The sequence below is a fragment of the Hippopotamus amphibius genome, chromosome 9 (genome assembly GCF_030028045.1).
Source record: "Hippopotamus amphibius kiboko isolate mHipAmp2 chromosome 9, mHipAmp2.hap2, whole genome shotgun sequence".
Taxonomy (NCBI): Eukaryota; Metazoa; Chordata; class Mammalia; order Artiodactyla; family Hippopotamidae; genus Hippopotamus; species Hippopotamus amphibius.
Window position 1 is genome coordinate 135,809,374 of NC_080194.1, and position 15,226 is coordinate 135,824,599.

Sequence of the window (15,226 nt, forward strand, 5' to 3'; positions counted from 1 at the left end):
TTAGAGGAGGGATTTAGGTGGAGAGAACAGAATTTCTTGGAAGAAGGAAAGCGAGCAACCCAAGATTAACTCCTGGATATCTTGACCATCACTTATCTACCTGACCCCTTAGCAGCACTGCATACAGTTGACCGCCCCCTCCTAGAAACACTTTCTGCTTTTGACTCCCATGACAACAATCTCTCCTGCTTTTCTTCCACCTTCACGAGTCCACCCACCTTACAGAACAAACACTGACAGCATATTATTTATCTATTGCAATAATGTCACATAACAAACAAGCCTCGAATCGGTGTTTTGAAACGATCAGCATTTACAGAGCCTTCAAGTTTTCAGGTGAGCCGGGCAGTTTTCCTGGGCTCAGCTGGCGTCTCTCCCGCACCTGCAGCCAGCTGCAGGTCAAGAGGGGGTCTCTGTTGCTCTTGGCTGGGAGTTGTTGGCAGATCTAGGGTGGCTTTGGCTGGGACACCGGGGGTGGCACTGCTCCGAGTGTCTCCTCCTCCCCCAGGTAGCCCAGGCGTCGCTCACGGTGATCACAGAAGAGCAAGAGAGGGAGCGGAAATGTGCAAGTCTGCTTGGGGCCCTGGCTCAGAACTGGCACGATACCCCTTCCTCTGCTGGCCAAAGCCGATCTGAGATGGGGGAAGAGCCTCACCTCATCAGTGCAAGGAAATCTACAAAGTCACATGGGAAAGAGACAGGAGAGGTGACAAATTGGGGACATTAATGCCGGCAAGCCCAGAACACTTTCACAAGGCCATCTATGCTGTCCACAGTCACCACTAGCCGCAGGGAGACATTTAAGTCTAAATAAACCCAAATTTAAAATGCAGTTCCTCGGTTACACCAGCCACATTTCAAGTGCTCAGTCGTCAAAAGTGGTTACGGCTACTGAACTGGATGGCACAGATGTAGAACATTCCATCATGGCAGCCAGTTCTGCAGCACCGTCCAGAGGGAGGGTTTTCTGCTCCCAAAGTCCAGACCCAAGTGCACTTGCGCGGGCAGGGAATGCCCAGCAAGCAGTCTGAAGACAGTGCAGGTTTTTCTTCTGAGAGGCCTGGAGGCATCTGATAACAAGGCAGGGATTTCAGGAGATGCATGGCACAGGAAGGCGACTTCCCTAACCGTTATAATCAGACATAAAGACTTAAACTCCAGAGCAGGACCAGAGGGAAGGAGGGCTGAGCGGGACAGTGATTTGTGGAATGCTGTCAGTAAGGAACCACTAGCATCCTCTAAGTGCCGTGCACCTTACACATTTCAGAAGCTGGCAGCTTTTCATTTTGCAAGTAGGAAGGGCAAAGAGCTGGCTGGCCCAGGCTCCTCCCTCCTTCTCTCTCCACTCCCCCCTCCTCTGGACACCTCTGCTTAACTTCCCTGCCCTTTGCAACCGGAAGCCTTTGTGGGTCAAAGGCATGCGTCTTAAAACGAGCTACCTATTTGTGTATGTATGAGTTTATCTCAGCTGGGCAATGATTTTTAAGGATCACACCCAGCGCCACTGGTGAGAAGGACATCAGTACGACCTTTCTGATAAACTTGAGCGGCCGACATCAAGAGCCCCTTGGAGATTAGAGAGGGAGAAAGATGTTTCCCAAAACGTTTTTGCTCAAGGATGGTTAATGCAGCATTGTTTGGAATGGCCAAAAAATTAGAAACCGGTTGAACACCCAATGATGGGGAACTTTCTCTATCATAATAGCATATTTTGGTATTATATTTCCATATTATGGTATTACATACAATAGAATAATGATACACACAAAAATCATGTTTTCAGAGGCCCTTCAAAGACAAGCGAATGCTCAGAAAATACTGTGAAGCCAAAGCAGGATGTAGCCAGTGTGTATATTTGATCCCGGCTATGGAGGATTTATGTAAATATGTGTGTAGAAAGTAAGGCTGAAAGGAAGTATGTCCCGATGACATTGTTTGCACGCCATTGTTGCTGCTTAGTAGCTGGCACCGGAGGGTCCGTGAATATCTGTGAAGTCACATCCTCTATGGAAAGAAGCATCCAAAGTAGTCAGTTTTACTTTTTTGATTGTACTTTCCTACAGTCAGCATGTTTTACATTTATGATCCGCAAACAAATTATTGTTCATAGTTACTGAGATCACAGAAACACAGGGAGCAGCTTTCAGGAGTACGGTCAGTGCGCTTTGTATAAAATGGGGATTATTTCAGGGGCAGGGGCAGCGTGATGGGTGGAAAGCCCCATTGTGATCCGACACTCGTCCAGCCCTGACCCATGAGCTCATGTGAGCCTGTGTGTGTTTTTCAGGTACTATCCAATGGGCCACCCAGCCTCTGTCCACCTCTACTTCCTTGCTGACCGTTTCCAGGGCTTTCTGATCAAGCATCATGCTACCAATCTGGCCGTGAGCAAACTCGAGACCCTGGAGACGTGGGTGATGCCGAAGAAAGTCTTCAAGATTGCCAGCCCACCCAGCGACTTTGGGAGGCTTCAGTTTTCCGAGGTAAGAGGCCAGAAACTGTCACATGACATCACCTCTGGCAGACCCTTTGCTGGGTTCTGTCCCTGCTCTGGCACTTATAGTCAGAGATGGAGGAGAAGGGGGCCTGAAGAGCCCCGAAGATAAGCTGGCCCTGTGCCTGGAGACGGTCCAGGGTGGTCAGTATCAGTGCACTGATCACGCTGGAGCCTTGGTATATTTTTATAGTAGAACTTTATTCCTTTTCATTTTTTTTTACCCTAACCAGTGAGTCCTCCGAAACCTACAGTAGTGATAAATCAATAACAAATCAGTTTCCTAATGACTCTGTGGCATTAGTCCCATCTTACAGATTGGAGAACTGAGGCCTATGGAGAGTCAGTGATTTTCTGGACCATAGCTAGGAAGTAGAAGAGCTCAACGTTGAATCCAGGTGTCTTAGGCCACAAATCCTAGGCTTGATTGTGCTTTTGTCTCCCCAGTTGCTAGCGCAGTGTTTACCTCAAAGTAAGCACCAGATCTGTCATTGAATGGATGAGGGGATGTGTGCGTAGAGGGATGGACAGAGGAGTCCGTGGATGGACAGATGGTTTGCCGCATGTATCCGTGGGCTGCAGTTCCCACCTCCCCAGGACTGCATCAGTGTTTAGTTATTTTTCTGCCTGGGGAGCTAGATTCATCTAGTACTACATCAGCCCTCCCTCGTAGAGCTGAAAGGCCCTACATGATGCGGCCTCTGTCTGTCTCCTGCCTCATCCAGGACCACTGTCCTTCCCACTCACACTTCTTGCATCTTCGTCAAATATGCCAAGTTTATTCCTGCCTCAGACCTGACACAGGCTGGTCCTCCTGCCTAAAATACTGTCCCCCAGGTTTTCACCTTTTTTCCCCCGTCATTCTGATCTAAATCCAAATGGTGCACCTTCAGAGAAGCCTTCCGTGCCCACCCACTTATGCCACAATTCTTCACCCAACACATCCCTATTTTATTTTTTCCATAGCATCTACCATCTCAAATGATCTTATTGATTTCTCTGATCACTTGGCGATTGTCTGCAACAGAGCAGAGACTGTAGCACTCGCTCACTGCTGTATCCTCAGCACATGGAAGAGCACACAGCCTTTGTAGATGTTGAATAAGATTTCTGAATGAGTGAGTGTATCTGCTTGGGTAGTGGTGCTGGTGGGAAGGGGAGGCATGATCAAGCTTGATGAGTGTCGCCTGCACAGAACTCCAGCACCTGCTTTCTGCCTTCTGCACATCAGGAAGTAGCTAAAGAGGTGATTCATCCCTGGAGTTCAGCATTCCCAATGAGTTTGGCTGCTGGGTTAGGGATGGTGTCCGATTTTAGAAAATGGAGAATCTTGAGGGTCAGGAGTGGGGTGAGAGGAAGTGTCTGACCTGCTTCCATTGTCCTTGCTGGTCCTTTTCCAGCCCCCCACTGTAGCCCTGCCTGGCTGACCTATGCCCAACTGGATGGGCACCGAGCAGGCATGGGTGGAAGTTTCTTGTAAGGCCGCCATTTTCATTTAAGGCTCCCAATGGACTGACGGGATTCGAGCTGCCGTGGGAGCCCCCCCCTCCACTCCATAAATTACTGGTGTCAGGGGGCAATTAGACGCTGTCCCAGTTGGATTCTGTGCTGGGGGCCCAAGTGGCCAATTGAAGACATTAATGTCCCATTAAGGAGATGGATGCCTGGTGGCTGGGCTCTGCTTGTTTATCAGCCTGCCAGTGGGTTACTGGGCACTTCTGGCAGTGACAGATGTTGGCCACTCCACTTTTTGAGAGTTTCTGCTACAGCTCTGGTACCCTTGGTGTGGGAACCGCCCAGATCTCTGGCAGAGTGATAGCATGTGATGCAGGGAGTCCTGAAGCTTGTGTCGTGATTTTTTTTTCTTAGTTTTAAGGCAAACGGTGTAAAATTGAACAAGAAGAAGGGAACGAACAAACTGCAGGGCCACTTTGTGGGCTGTAGAGAATCTCCGGCAGGTTGGCACAGTCCTGGGGCTTTGCATAGGGCCTGGCTCATGGCAGGCGGCCAGTGTCATTGAACAGTTCCAGTTTCTCCATCCCTGGGAGTCCCATGCTAGTAGCTTAGAGGAAGATTCTCATTCCTTCAGCAGGCAGCCCCCGAGTGCCTATGATACGCGAGGTGTGGGAGGGGAAGTGGTGAACTGAACACACCAGACCCTGTTGCCCTGTAACTGTATTCCAGTGGGGCAGCCAGCCAGTGAGTGAGCAAGTAAGTGAACAAGAACACTCCATGTAAAGACAAGTATTATAAAGGAAATCATTCACGTGATTCCTGAGGACTTGAGAGGCTGGTGGGGACAGCTTTCTGTTACTGAACCAAACTTGGGTCCGCTTGCCTGTGCACAGTAAAGCCAATCTACTGACACTGGGTAGTGATGAAGGAAAGTGCGGCATTTATTGCAGGCGCCAAGCAAGGAGTCCAGGCAGCTCGTTCTCTAAAGGCCCACACTCCCCGATGGCTTTCTGGGAAAGATTTTTAAAGATTGGGTGAGGGAGGGGTGTTGTGGGGGGTGTGATCAGCTCACGGACATCCTTCTGATTGGCTGGTGGTGAGGTCATCAGGCGTCAGCATCATTAACCTTCTGGTTCTAACCAGTCTGGAGTCTCCATGCTTGTGGGCAGCATACAGTTAACTTGTTCCACCTGGTGGGGGTTTCAGTCCCTGCAAAACAGCTCAAAGATATGGCTCAGAATATTATCCATAGCCCCTGAGGAGGAACTAAAAGGTCCTTGACTTTGTTTAATGGCTAAACTATTATTAGTTTGTCTCACTTGACTGTTTTCCTTTCTTTCTGCATTTTTTCACTTTTCTGTGATTAAATTTATTCTTTGTAACTCTAGGAAGGCCTAGGAGGCTAAAGTTTTTATTACAGATAAGAGGCAGCTGGAGGACCTGGGAGGAATGTGTCCTGAGAAGTCCGCATAGAGTCCTGCTGGGTTACATTTCGATGGAACAGTTCATTCGGGAAGGCTTTTCTAATGAGAGAACTTTAGAGTTTGAAACCTATGAAAGAGTCAGCAGTGGGAAGGCCTGGAACATTCTTGAATCTTCAAAGAGAAGAGCATGCCTGAAGGCCCTAAGGCTCCAGGAAGGAGCTTGGCACACTCAAGGAGTAGCAAGGCCAGTGTGGCCAGTGAGCAGGAGGAGGGTCTCGGGGGGGACAGGGGACAGACCAGGAGGGGTCTCGCAGGCCCTGGAAAGAAGTTTGCATTGCATTTTAGGTGCAGTGGGAAGGAAGCCTTGGTAGGTTTGAAGCTGAGGACCAGTATATTGAGCTTGAACATCAGTACATACTTAAATTTGAGGAATTGATCACTTTGTGGAGAATGGCAGTGGGCTTCCGCAGTGAGGCCAGGTGAGACGATCTGGAAGGCCACAGATGATGTGACAGCAACGGGGCTCCCTCTCAGGCAGCCCCACCTCACCTCGTGTTTGGAGGTGACCGCTGACTTCCTCCTCCTCTCCTCGATTCAGGACAAATTCAAGTTTCCCTCTGTCAGCTGCTCCACAGCGCTTCCACCTGGGTTATCTTAGTTTGAGAACCCAGACTTAGGAGACTTGTTCTCCCCATTTCTTTAGGGGATCCAAAGATGATGTTCTGGAGTGCCCCCCCTGCCCCATTTCCCCAACTGGCCATGCATCCCTTCCATAAGTAAGGCCCCACAGTGGTTTTGTGATCATTAATCCATCTGTCCGTGTGCTCGGCCGCTAATCATTCATAACATACATAGATGATGGGTGGATTGATAAAGAGAGAGACACTGAGTACCCACTGCATGCTCAGCCCTGTTTTAGTGAACTGCGTGTTCAGGCACTTAGGGATGTAGCAGTGAACAAGCCAGATGTAGTCCCCGCCTTCATGCACTTGACAATTTGTCTTTTTTTTTAATTTTATTGAAGTATAGTTGATTTACAATGTTGTGTTAATTTCTTCTGTACAGCAAAGTGACTCAGTTATACATATATATTCTTTTTCACATGACAGTTTTGAGCTATGGAGAGAGAGATGTAAAATTTTTTTTTATACATTTATTTATTTATTGGCTGTGTTGGGTCTTTGTTGCTGCACACAGGCTTTCTCTAGTTGCGGAGATGGGGGCTACTCTTCGTTGCGGTGCACGGGCTTCTCAGTGCGGTGGCTTCTCTTGTTGTGGAGCACAGGCTCTAGGCGCGTGGGCTTCAGTAGTTGTGGCACATGGGCTCAGTAGTTGTGGCTCAAGGGCTCTAGAGTACAGGCTCAGTAGTTGTGGCACACGGGTTTAGCTGCTCTGAGGCATGTGGGATCTTCCTGGACCAGGGCTCAAACCCATGCTCCCTGCATTGGCAGGCAGATTCTTTTTTTTTTCTTTTTTAATAAATTTATTTATTTATTTATTTTATTGGCTGTGTTGGGTCTTCATTGCTGCACATGGGCTTTCTCTAGTTGGGGTGAGCGGGGGCTGCTCTTCCTTGTGGTGCACGGGCTTCTCATTGCAGTGGCCTCTCCTGTTGCAGAGCACGGGCTCCAGGCACATGGGCTTCAGTAGTTGCGGCATATGGGCTCAATAGTTGTGGCTCACAGGCTCTAGAGCTCAGGCTCAATAGTTGTGGCACACGGGCTTAGTTGCTCTGCGGCATGTGGGATCTTCCTGGGGCAGGGATGGAACCCGTGTCCCCTGCATTGGCAGGCGGATTCTTACCCGTTGCGCCACCTAGGAAGTCCGGCAGGCAGATTCTTAACCACTGCACCACCAGGGAAGCCCGAGATATATAAATTAGAAGTTGTGATACTGCACTAGATAGATAGATAGATAGATAGATAGATAGATAGATAGATGATAGATAAAAAGCTATGCTGGACAAATGCTTAGACAAGCACATCAGGGGTGCCTATAAGCAAGGAAGGCTTCCAGGTAGAGGTGACACCTGGGCTGAGAGCCAGATGACAAGCTGGCCAGGAGGAGGGTGGGGAAGGAAGGAAGACTGAGTCCGAGAGAGGGCTGGGTGCAAGTGCAAGATCAGGAGTGAGAGAGCCCTTCTGGCGGAGATGCAGACAGTGTTCCAGGGTGGCCTGGAGCAGGGGGTAGTGAGGGGAGGGAGGGGGATGGAGACGAAGCTGGAGTCAGGTCAGAAAGGACCAGACCTCACAGGACAGGACAGGACAGGATAGGACAGGAGGAGAGACCGGACTTGTGAACAGTAGGAAGGAGCTGGAAAGGATTATGTGGAGGGAGGTCACAGGATCAGATTTCTCTAGAAAAATCTCTGACTTTGAGGCCTAGCTTGCATCCTGCCTACTCATTCATTTATTTCTTCCGTAGACAGTGCTGTTTTCATTCCTCCTGTGTTTCAGCCGCTGTGCTAGGCCCCTGGGGTCCTCGGGAGGACCCAGCCCCTGGAGGGGGTGGCAGTGTGGCAGAAAGGCCAAGATCTCACGAGGCTGGGAGGCACGGCTGCCTCTGTCCCAGCGTGACTCCCTCCTGCTGCCCTTAGGACAGCTCCTCAAGGCCAATCTTGACCTAAAGACGGAAACTTAAAGCAGCTTGTGGGCCCGTGAACGTGCATGTATTACAGCCACCCCTGGCAGGTGTCAGGCACCCAGCACATGTGTGTTGGATGAATGAATGAATGGGTGAGTGGGTGAGTGAGTGAGTGAATGGGAGGCAATATATAGAAGAGTGAATAAGAACTCAGCCTCTGGGGTCAGACTTCCTGCGTCCCCCTCACTGATCAGAGCAAGTCATCTAACTGCTCTGAGCCTCAGTTTCCTCATGTGTGAAGTGAGGATAATGTCAGGGGTCCCCCCTCGATGGGGTTGGGAGTGTTAGCCAAATTGATGCACCTATGCGCTTGGCAGTAAGCCTGGTACACCAGAGGCTCTGGTAAATATTAGCCTTGGAGCCCCGTGTCCTAGGTAAAGAATGGGCAGAGTAACTCGTGGCGGGAACAACGAGAAAGTAAGCCAGCTCGTGTTTGCAGTGCACATGTGAAGTCTACGCAGGGTGTAGGCATGTTTACCCGCAGCTGCTCCCCAGCCTGCACACACACGCATCAGAGATGCTGCTCACGGAGGGACCACGGCAGCGGTGTCCTAGCAGTGGGGGCATCACCTGCGACCATGTGCCCACGTGCTGTGTCTTCAGGACACTATATTAAACCTCCCGGGGGAGAGAAGACCCCCTAATTGAATCTGACTTGAAATAGGAACAGAGCTCGGTATCAGGGATCTGTGTGGTTAATTCATTTTTTTGCCAAGTCATTTGCACCTTCATTTGACAGGTGATTGCTGGAGCATCGACTGTGTACCAAGCACAGTGCTGGGCACCAGGAATCAGCAGGGGACCAGCCACAGGGACTTGAGCAGTGAGAGGACACTTCACAAGGTCTTTCTGGTTACTGGGTGGAGTATACATTGCAGGCAGCCAAAGGGGAAGGATGGAAGCCAAGAGCAGATTTCTGGGAGGTCACAGCCATACACACACCCCGCCAGCTGGCAGAAAGGACGGATTGTGCAACCATCTCCCACCCCTAGGGTCCAGCTCAGAATGCTTTAGGGAAGCCAAAGCTGTCTCTTCCTTGGAAACCCATCTGAACTCCTGCAAATGATAGGCGATGCTGAGGGACCCTCCTTTTTCCTAGCTTATAATAGGGCAGCTCCAAATCCTGAGCTCCACTCTTGTTCAGGATGATTGTACCAAAAAGAGGCACATTATCTGGAAAGCCAATGACCAAAGCGGAAATCCACTGCAGTTGCTGCATGGCAGGGTCTATGTTTCCATGGAAGTGCCTGCAAGCACGCATTCATTCATTCCATGCACACACCATGTAGCAGGCACAGGAGGCCCAAAGGTTTAGTGAAATGGACCACAGGCCTCGTAATCCTTCAGGTTAGTCCAAATCCCAGGTCTTCTGCTTACTGCCTGTTCAACATTAAGTTACTGAGCAAGTAACTTAATTGGAGCCTCAGTTTCCTCATCTGTAAAATGGGTATATGAAGCCCAATAAGCAGTATCCTAGGCCTTCCTAAGCCCCAGCGTCCTCATTGAGGCCCAGTGATTTCAGGACTCGCTCTCCTGTTTCAGGTCGGCACTGACTGGGATGCCAAGGAGCGGCTCTTCCGCAACTTTGGGGGTCTTCTGGGGCCCATGGACGAGCCAGTAGGCATGCAGAAATGGGGGAAGGGCCCCAACGTGACTGTGACTGTCATCTGGGTGGATCCCGTCAACATCATCGCAGCCACCTACGACATCCTGATTGAGTCCACTGCCGAATTCACCCACTACAAGCCCCCTTTGAACTTGCCCCTGAGGCCCGGCGTCTGGACAGTGAAAATTCTCCACCACTGGGTGCCAGTCGCAGAAACCAAATTCCTTGTCGCGCCTCTGACCTTCTCAAACAGGCAGCCCATCAAACCAGGTGAGTACTTCCAATATTTCTGTGGGGTAAATATTGCACTGCCAGGAGCCTCCTGGGTCCTTCACCTGGGCGGGCAGTGCTGCTCAGACGTGGGGCACGTGGGCCGCCTTCAAAGCAGTGCTCTCTGCTCTCAGGATTTTTTCCTGCTCATTTGTCATACAGAACCTTCTAATTTTCTGCCTGTCTTGCACACTGAGGTGATGTCATCTGTCTCTGTGTTAGACACCTATTTATTAGATGCTCTCCCACTGGACTTCCAGAAAACCCTGATCATATTTAAGACAGGTGGGAAATAAATCCAGGCTGATATTGAGTTTCAGCAAATGTTGTTCACTGTTGTAAAAAAAAAAAATAGGAAGTGCTGTTCATCAAAAACATGATATGCTAGGTGAAGAGACATATCACACATTAGAGGAAAATATTTGCCACACATTTAAAGAAAGTACTCATATTTGGAATATACAAGAAGTACTCAAATTCAGAAATCCCTAAGTCAGAGCAAACTACAAGCCGCAGGCCAAACCCGGCCCATTCCCTGTTTTTGTAAAGTTTTATTGAAAGACAGTCACACTTATTTACATACTGACTCTGGTTGCTTTGGGGCCACAATGCCAGCATAGAGTAGTTGCCCACAGAGCCAAAAGTATTTGCTTTCTGGCCCTTTAGAGAAAGGGCCAATCCCTGATATAAAAGAAATAAAAAAGAGAGAGAGCTTATACACACACATGTAGAAAGATGCTCAGCCTCATGAATAATGAGAGAAATGCAAATTAAAAGCAAAAAGAGATTCTACTTGTATCCACCATGTTAGGACATGTTTGAGGATGAGACGACATCATTTGAGGGTCAAGTTGGAGAATAAAAACCATCCACGAAGTGCTGGGGGGAGAGCCAGGTGATAAAATGCGTTTGGAAAACGCTTTAGCATTTGCTGGTGAAGTTGAATGTAGACACGTACCCTACCACACAGAAATCCCACCTGAGGTACAGGCCACAGAGACTTGTGCAGAAATACAGCGGAGCTGTTCACCGTAGCAGCAAAGCAGAACCAATCCAGACGTCCGACATCCCATGGGCCAGCAGTGTGGTCTGTTCCGACAAGGAGGTCTATGCAGCGGGGACCGCAGTGCAGGGCCGTGCCACCTGCTGGTCTGGGTGGATGTCTAGACCATAATGTTGGGGTGGGGGATGTCATAATTGTGGTGCGTGTATGTAAAGTTCAGAAACAGGCCAAGCCAACAATGTGTTATTTCAGGATTCCTGTGTCAGTAGAAAGTGATGAAGAAATGAAGGGAATTATTAATAGGAAATTCAGGATGGTGGCTCCCACCGGGCTTGGGGTCAGGAAGAGAGGTGTCAGACTTCTAGCATGCCTGCCTTTTTTTTTTTTTTTTTTTTTCCAAAAGGGTTTCTTTTATTTTCTATTCCATCCCTCACACCCCCACTCCGTCCTCTTTCTTTTATCACAGGGAACGTCTTCCTCCCAGCTCAATCCCACCCCCAGGAGTGGCCACTGCCGAGAGTCTGATGTGCATCCTTCTAGAGGTTTCTCAGTGCTTTGAAAGCATTGACATAAACACAAAATAAATCACAAAGACATTGTCAGTGTTTAAAAAACAGAGTGATACACTTTGTAATGAAACTTGCTTTTTCCACTCTTGAAGTCAGTATATGTCAAGCTACCAGCTGTTTAGTATTCCTTTGGGTTAAGGACCCACAAGCCATCTGTCCCCCCACTTGGTGGACACATAGCTTCTTTTGTTGTTGTTGTTACAGATAACGCAGCAGAGAAGATTCTTGAACCTCAAATAGTATGTGCCCTTAAAGATACATCCATAGCATAGATTCCTAGAAACAGGATTTCCAGGTCACTCAGTGTTTGAAATTGTTCTCCTCCATCTAACAGATCACAAACCCAGAAGCCAGAAACACATTACAGCATCTATTAGCTAAAAAGATCTTCAGGCTGGATGTCATTTACCCAGTGACACAGGGAGAGGGGGAGATAGATATGGAGAGGGGCACCTGGAGTCCTAAGAAGGGAGTGTTGGTGTGAATTCTGTCAATTTCTGCTAAGTTTCTGTGCTGAACAAACAGAAAGATTTGGACCTCATGTTTTCAAGAGATGGAAGTCTGCTTCTTCTCTCCCCCGTGAAACAGGCAAGAGATAGCTCCTCCAGAACTAGCTGGGCCAGAGCCCACCCACTTAGGGTCCTCAGGTGTCACCCTAATGAAGCTCACATTCTTAGCATCCCTAAGGGTTCCCAAAGCTAGATGTGGAGGAGAGGGATGGAAGCGGCTGTCTCCTCTTTGCTTCTGTTGCAGCTATCGGACAGAACAAGAGTGGCCCCAAATCCATCCCCACCTCAGTAAAATAGCCCGGGGCTATTCACGGGGTCCCAGTTTTTCCAGTCTTTTTCTCCTGGGGTTTCTGAGGACAGCAAGGCTCTTCCCACCCATGCTCAGGATGAGCCAGGGGTCATTTTACCGCCCTGGAAGTAGCCCCCCTGTCGCCGGTAATTCTATCTGTTAATGATGTTCCAGTGACAGGGAACACGAAGGTGGGAACGATGCAATTTGTAAAATGATTCATCAGGAGTAATTTGCTATTGAGGCGTCCCTGGTAATCTCAAGAAATCTGATGAGGTGGAATTGAGGGAAATTTAATTATAGAGGCAAGCATGTCGGGCTGATGCTGTAATAGCATTTCCCACGTTAACCTCATTTTTCATAAGGGTTTTCTGTACCAACCACAATATTTGGTTCCCACTGTTCACATGCGTGTTAACTGCTCTTTTCACTTTGCATGTCCTGCCTTTTCTCAGTTTGGGTGTCTCCCCATTCCCCAGCTTCTCATCTCTGTAATCTCTGCAGAGATGGAGACCTTGAGAGGCTCTAGTAGGGAAGTCAGGACCTGCTCCAGAGAGAACAGGCTCTGTTCTGAAAAAATGGTACAGGAGCTGCCCACCCTGTGGTGGGCATCAGGAAGAGACGCGCTAGGGCCAGACTTATTAATGAACTTGAAAAAGAGAAGCTCTGTTACATATAGCAAGATAGGACATGTGCTCCTTGCATGCTTCTCTGCTTTCTCCCACCTGTCCCCCTCTGAACCACAGAGCCCAGCCCCCCAGCTTCCTGGGGCACTGGGAACTGAAGGAATGACTTTCGTGTACATGCTAGTCAAGGCATATTTTTAATTCAACTAGTTTTCTCATTGCTTTTTGAAGGGCAGGCATATATACAGTCTTTCTTCCTCACTCAGGACCACACATGTTAGAAAATAACCTGCTGGTTATCCAGGTTCTCCTGGTTGTCTCCAAGGGTGACAGCCACCGTCAAGCAAAGAGGAAGCATTGTCGTCTGGATGCTTCGTTGTCTTATAAGGAGGTGTCTTCTAACCCTGGTGCCCTCGGCTATCGCAAAACCTGATTTGGTAAAACACGACCTACCCGAATCATTAGGCAGTCTTTTTTAAAAAATATTCTTGTGTTTGGCAGTGAAATAAGCAAGGAGTGGAAACTTCCTCAAAATAGAAACGTCTAGCTTCTTCCCTTCAGCCCAGATGTCTACTCTTTCTGCTTCCCCATCTTTAAGCCTTGAGAAGCAATCACTGTCCCTCTTGCTCATATGTTACTTTACTGTTTACAAAGCACGTCCACTTCTACCTGAGCCTCGTGCCAGCCCCGTAAGTCTAATTGCTGAAAGGGTAAGTGTCCCCATTTTGCAGATGCGGAAACCAAGTCTGAAAAAGACTAGCTCCCAGATGGAAAAGTAAAATAAAAAACAGAAGCATTGTTTTAGCTTCCTGCTGAGAGTTTTAGTAGCGTATCACAATGACAAGAACTGGCTTTGGAGTCAGCCAGCCCAGGATTTAACTCCAGGTCTGACTCTAAACTATAGCTGCTTCTGTTTCCTCATCTGTAAAATGGGGATGGTAAAACCAGCCCTATAGCTGTGTGTGTGTGTTGTGTGCTATTAATACCAATAATAATAATCCTAGCTACACTTTCCCGAGGACTTAGAATATGCCAGGCACCATTTGAAGCACCTCACATGCGTCAGCACATTTAATCACAAACAAAGCTACGAGGAAGGCGCTCGTTCTCCCCTCGTTTTATGGATGAGGAAGAAGTCACACACCTGGTATGTGGGACGTGGGGATTCAAACCCAGACAGCCTGCCTGCGGTCCCCGGGCTCGGGCATGAGGCCCTGGTGCTCACAAGGCGGAGCTGTTCTGGGAGCCCGCTGGGCCTCCCAGCCCCACCCCACTCTGGTCCGAGCTTCGTGCTTCCCAGGACTCCTTGCTGTGGTCCACTCCTGCACCACATCTTGGACGGAAGCAGAGACCCGTGTCTTACACAGAGCTCATGGTGGGCATTGAGCAGCCAAGAGCGGGGCTCCTCACCAGGCCTGGAGGTCCACAGACCCGGGTTCAAACCCTGGCTCCGACTCCCATTACCTCTGAGATCTGGGGAAAGGTGTTTAATGAGGCTTCGCACTGTCTGCACCCAATGCTCTTCTCCGGGCTCTGCACGTGGCTTCTTCCTTCCCGTGAATCAGCACTCCGCTCAGATGTCACCTCCTCAGAGAGGTCTCCCTTGCCCATCCCAACTTGAAGAAATACACTTGTCACTCTCTAACCCAGGAATCAGCAAGCTTTTACTGTAAAGGGCTAGATAGTAAGTTTTCAGCTTGGTGGGCCATGTACAATCTCTCTCTCAACTCCTCAGCTGAGCTGTGGTAACAGCCATAGACAATATGTTTCCAAATGGGCAGAGCCGGGTTCCGATAAAATTTTATGTACAACAACAGGTCATGGGCCTGATCTGGCCCAAGGGCCGTAGCTGATCAAGCCCCTGCTCTGACTCAGCGCACCCCATTCATCCCCTTCCTGACCCGTGTCACGTTTTGCGGTGACCTTACGTATTTACTTGTTTCTTTGCTTATTCTTGTCATTTCTCCTCCCTGGGATTCCAGTCTCCTTTATTGCCTGCTTTGCTCCACCACAGAGTAGAGCCTGGCACTTAATGGATCTGTGTTGAATAAATAAATGAATGAATGCCTGGCAGATAGTAGCTGTTTAGTGCATATGTGTTGAATGAATTCTTGTCTGAACTACAAATACATGCTGCATTTGAATGAATGAATGAGTACATAAATGAATGAATGGCCCATGCCCTGCACAAAGTGGGCTCATACCTGTTGAAGGAATGTCCGCGTAGGCTCAGTTTCTTTGTCTGCAGTTGTGGTGTGTGTATTGTGTACCAGTAAAACCAATAATAATAATCCGAGCTAACCTGCCCCAAGTACTGGGGCTGCTGAAAGAACTTCCT

The 15,226-nt window shown here is 48.9% G+C and overlaps 1 protein-coding gene across 1 annotated transcript in view; it reads left to right on the forward strand.

Moving 5' to 3' along the window:
• The window catches only part of XYLT1 (xylosyltransferase 1), a 318,736-nt gene that overhangs the window by 296,933 nt on the left and 6,577 nt on the right, over window positions 1-15,226 (forward strand). Inside the window, exons 10-11 of the mRNA XM_057748725.1 lie at window positions 2,288-2,483; window positions 9,559-9,892. Coding sequence (XP_057604708.1) covers window positions 2,288-2,483; window positions 9,559-9,892 — 530 coding nt within the window. The remainder of the gene's footprint in view (window positions 1-2,287; window positions 2,484-9,558; window positions 9,893-15,226) is intronic.